The 5000-nt window shown below is 46.7% G+C and overlaps 1 protein-coding gene across 4 annotated transcripts in view; it reads left to right on the forward strand.

The window, feature by feature from the left end:
* The window catches only part of acsl5 (acyl-CoA synthetase long chain family member 5), a 34173-nt gene that overhangs the window by 28302 nt on the left and 871 nt on the right, over nucleotides 1-5000 (forward strand). For 3 of the 4 annotated variants that reach the window (XM_076297248.1, XM_076297252.1, XM_076297251.1), the window contains 2 exons: nucleotides 892-993; nucleotides 4440-4511. In XM_076297248.1, the coding sequence (XP_076153363.1) occupies nucleotides 892-993; nucleotides 4440-4511 (174 nt within the window). Of the gene's footprint in view, nucleotides 1-891; nucleotides 998-4439; nucleotides 4512-5000 lie in introns of all 4 variants that reach the window. The other variant, XM_076297249.1, reaches the window with a different exon arrangement.

A 5000-nucleotide genomic window follows, 5' to 3' on the forward strand; every position in this document is an offset into this window, starting at 1 on the left:
CACGGGGACAGCCTACAGGTACGCAACGCAGCCAGTGCCACACACACACACACACACACACACACACACACGGGGACAGTCTACAGGTACGCAACGCAGCCAGTGCCACACACACACACACACACACACACACACACACACACACGGGGACAGTCTACAGGTACGCAACGTAGCCAGTGACACACACACACACACACAGTGACACACACACACGGGGACAGCTTACAGGTACGCAACGCAGCCAGTGACACACACACACACACACACAGGGACAGCCTACAGGTACGCAACGCAGCCAGTGACACACACACACACACACACACACACACACACACACACACACACACACACACACACACGGGGACAGCTTACAGGTACGCAACGCAGCCAGTGCCACACACACACACACACACACACACACACACACAGGGACAGCCTACAGGTACGCAACGCAGCCAGTGCCACACACACACACACACACACACACACACACACACACACACACGGGGACAGCTTACAGGTACGCAACGCAGCCAGTGCCACACACACACACACACACACACACACACACACACACACACACACACACACACACACACACACACACACACACAGGGACAGCCTACAGGTACGCAACGCAGCCAGTGCCACACACACACACGGGGACAGCTTACAGGTACAAACCGCAGCCTGTGAGCAGACAGCAACCCAAACACACACACACAAGCAACTCAAACAATTTATTTGGTGGTGGATCTAGCCCATGACCTGAGCCTGATCAGTGACCACACACACACACACACACACACACACACACACACACACACACACACACACACACACACACAGCACCAATGTAAAGTTGTGATTATTCTCTCTCATCCCCTGCAGTCTTGCCTGGTGGGAGTTGTGGTACCGGACCCAGAGGTTCTGCCGGGCTTTGCAGAGAAATTGGGTGTCAGTGGATCATTGGAGGACCTGTGCAAAAACCAGGTGTGTTTGAGAGTTGTGAAAAACCAGGTGTGTGTTTGAGAGTTGTGCAAAAACCGTCATGATTGAGCAGGGATGCAAACACGGTGCTTTTCGGCGCCTCCCGCTTTTTTCACGTCAGTTTGGGTGACTTGTGTGAATCGTGCAGATCCGAAGAGTTTTTTTTTAATGGGGGGGGGGGGTCTGATCATCAAGGATGCTTTCCAGCGACTCTAGGAACCAGAGCGTTTCTCATATGGGCCTGCTGGTTAATGTGCTTCTAATAACCTCCACTCATCTTTGATAGCAAAGGAGCTGTAGTCTATCGTTCTGATAGCAGCTAAGAAAATATGCTCCGTTAGGAGGCAACTCTCTCAGTTCGCGCTCTTACCTCCGCAGTATAGCTAGGCTACTTCAGGTGGAAGTTTTAACACGCAACACGCTGCCATCTGACTGATCATCCGGAACCGTACAATAATAAAATTATTCCTGTCAGTGACCTAGGCCTAGTATTTAATGTTATGTGGGAATTGCAAGAATACGGGTAAAAACAATTCCTTACTTCAACCACAAAATTGCGTGTGTCATTAATTAAAACGGTAGGAAAACTGAATGAAAGACGGCGCCGTCCATCAACAAAAACAGCAGAGTCAAAACGTAGGCCTAATTTAAAGTCCCAGACATTTAAAGGGACAGCGATCACTCAAGACATAGGCCGACACCACAAGTGATGAACGTGAAATGCTTTGAATAGCCTACTACAAAACACTGCATTTATATGACAACTGCGTATAGAACCATTCTAATCTAGCTAATGGTAAATTAAGTATATAGCATTCACATATAAAGCATTCAATAGCCTGATGAAAACTTGTTCAGTCAGTTAAATCGCTCTCATAAAAGGAACAGCAGGCCTACAGAATATTCCAAATAGGCTAGTGTCCTTTCACTTCGACTGCAACATATGAGTTAAACCTTGTTAAATTCAAAAGCATCTGGCAAGTGACAGGAGGTTTTAGGGGAGGAAAAGAGAAAAAAGTGTGTTACCTGATTCCACAGTCAATGTTCAGTATTTGGCTATAATTAAGCCTATAATATTTGGCATTTTTGAATCCATGAAAATTAATCAAAATCTATCATTTTCCTATGAACAACAGAGTTCATAAGGAATCTCCCGTCTTGGTTTTGTACAGAAATTAGGCCTAATATTAAGTGACACGTACGTAAAGGGGAGAAAAAAAGGTCACCTTCCGATATTTAGCAGGCTATGATATAAGGTCTGGAATTTAATTTAATATTGTTGTAATGGTAGAATAACTACACAGTTTACACAATAATTACACTGTGTTATAAATATTGTATATCAACAAAGCATTTATTGACTGTCGATTACTTAAAATCGTGGCTCTGTCTATCATTGAACAGTAGCCTATTTAATGCATTCTAATCCATTGTCAATCACTTCCGGGAACATTTTACATGAACCACGTGACCTTAACGAATTTTGAACACCCATTGTCGCAACTCTCTATCTATAAGGCTCTGGTCATGGCTTCAGAAGAAGAGTTTATAACGTTCCTATAGAACCTTGTATTACATTGTTGAGGAACAGAATCTTGTGTTAGAATGTTCAAAAACTCACTTGCGAATGGTTCAGGGTATCAGATTTTTACTTGTTCACTTAGCATGTAAACTGGAATTCTCTGTCAATACTCTGATTGGTGCTTTAATCAGATTTTTCAACATTAATGTTTAAACTACATTGCAGAGGAGACTATAGGAATTACCCCTGCATCTGTCAAGACTAGGGGAGGAGGAGGTGTTCTAGGGGAGGAGGTGTTCTAGGGGAGGAGGAGTTCTAGGAGTGGAGGTGTTCTAGGAGAGGAGGTATTCTAGGAGAGGAGGTGTTCTAGGAGAGGAGGTATTCTAGAAGAGGAGGTGTTCTAGGAGAGGAGGTATTCTAGGAGAGGAGGTGTTCTAGGGGAGGAGGAGGTGTTCCAGGAGAGGAGGAGGTGTTCTAGGAGTGGAGGTGTTCTAGGAGAGGAGGAGGTGTTCTAGGGGAGGAGGAGGTGTTCCAGGAGAGGAGGAGGTGTTCTTGGAGTGGAGGTGTTCTAGGGGAGGAGGAGGTGTTCTAAGAGAGGAGGAGGTGTTCTAGGAGTGGAGGTGTTCTAGGGGAGGAGGAGGAGGTGTTCTGGGAGTGGAAGTGTTCTAGGAGAGGAGGTATTCTAGGAGAGAAGGTGGTGTTCTAGGAGAAGAAGAGGTGTTCTAGGAGTGGAGGTGTTCTAGGGGAGGAGGTGTTCTAGGAGAGGAGGAGGTGTTCTAGGAGTGGAGGTGTTCTAAGAGAGGAGGAGGTGTTCTAGGAGTGGAGGTGTTCTAGGAGTGGAGGTGTTCTAGGAGAGGAGGTATTCTAGGAGAGGAGGAGGTGTTCTAGGGGAGGAGGAGGTGTTCTAGGAGAGGAGGAGGTGTTCTAGGAGTGGAGGTGTTCTAGGAGTGGAGGTATTCTAGGAGAGGAGGTGTTCTAGGAGAGGAGGTGTTCTAGGAGAGGAGGTATTCTAGGAGAGGAGGTATTCTAGGAGAGGAGGAGGTGTTCTAGGAGAGGAGGTGTTCTAGGGGAGGAGGAGGAGGTGTTCTAGGAGTGGAAGTGTTCTAGGAGAGGAGGTATTCTAGGAGAGGAGGAGGTGTTCTAGGAGAAGAGGAGGTGTTCTAGGAGTGGAGGTGTTCTAGGGGAGGAGGTGTTCTAGGAGACGAGGAGGTGTTCTAGGAGTGGTGTTCTAGGAGAGGAGGAGGTGTTCTAGGAGTGGAGGTGTTCTAGGAGAGGAGGTGTTCTAAGGGTGGAGGAGGTGTTCTAGGGGAAGAGGAGGTGTTCTAGGAGTGGAGGTGTTCTATGGGTGGAGAAGGTGTTCTTGGAGTGGAGGTGTTCTATGGGTGGAGGTGTTCTAGGGGAGGAGGAGGTGTTCTAGGAGAGGAGGAGGTGTTCTAGGGGAGGAGGAGGTGTTCTAGGAGTGGAGGTGTTCTAGGAGAGGAAGAGGTGTTCTAGGGGAGGAGGAGGTGTTCTAGGGGAGGAGGTGGTGTTCTAGGAGTGGAGGTGGTGTTCTAGGAGTGGAGGTGTTCTAGGGGAGGAGGAGGTGTTCTAGGGGAGGAGGAGGTGTTCTAGGAGTGGAGGAGGTGTTCTAGGGGAGGAGGAGGTGTTTTAGGAGTGGAGGTGTTCTAGGAAGAGTTGTGTCTTCAAGAGTTGAAGGGGGTTCCTGTAAACTCAGTGATTTCTGCACAAGTGAAGGGGGTTACTGCTGCCAGTATCAGAGTTGCTGGACTGCAGGCATTAGCTCCTGGAGATGGAGCCTATAATTTACTCTCTTTGTAAAACTGTCACCACCTGCACTTCAGGTGCTTTTGATTTAGGAAAAGAGTGATTATTCCTTACATTAATCTAAAAGAAATGTTTGAGCTTTTAAATCTTCTGCCCCAAACAGGAAGTGAAAAAGGCCATCCTATCAGATCTCATGCAGCTAGGAAGGGAGGCGGGTCTTAAGTCTTTTGAGCAGGTAAGGAATTTTGGCCCTCACAGGACACTATACTTTCTTGTTTACTTCACCTGCCTGGACTTTGCCTACACACACACACACACACACACACACACACACACACACACACACACACACACACACTTTAATCATGATAAGCACTATCACCATGGGAAAGATCAGCTATTGGAGGTGATTAGACATACCTAGTGTTGGCCTTGAGTGGCATAATAGTTATTTTCAAAACAGAGGAGCGCCACCACAGAGCCTGCTGTTAATAACTTTAAATGTGAATAAATTTAGATTGATTTAAATAACAATGCAATAAAATAGCTCTCATGCTACCGTCTGTCCGGACCGTAGACTATACGTAGACTTTATTCAAATTTAGCATTCCAGTTTGTTCTCAAATGCTTTCTCCTGACTGATCAAATGCACTTCCTGCAAATCCAAGGCACTTCCTGCTAATCCGATGCACTCATGTTTTAATGCCTTTTAAAGCCGCAGTCA

This window comes from Alosa pseudoharengus, unplaced genomic scaffold (genome assembly GCF_046254945.1).
Source record: "Alosa pseudoharengus isolate Yale_2024_CS ecotype anadromous, Long Island Sound unplaced genomic scaffold, YU_APseudo_1.1 YU_APseudo_1.1_scf_20, whole genome shotgun sequence".
NCBI lineage: Eukaryota > Metazoa > Chordata > Actinopteri > Clupeiformes > Clupeidae > Alosa > Alosa pseudoharengus.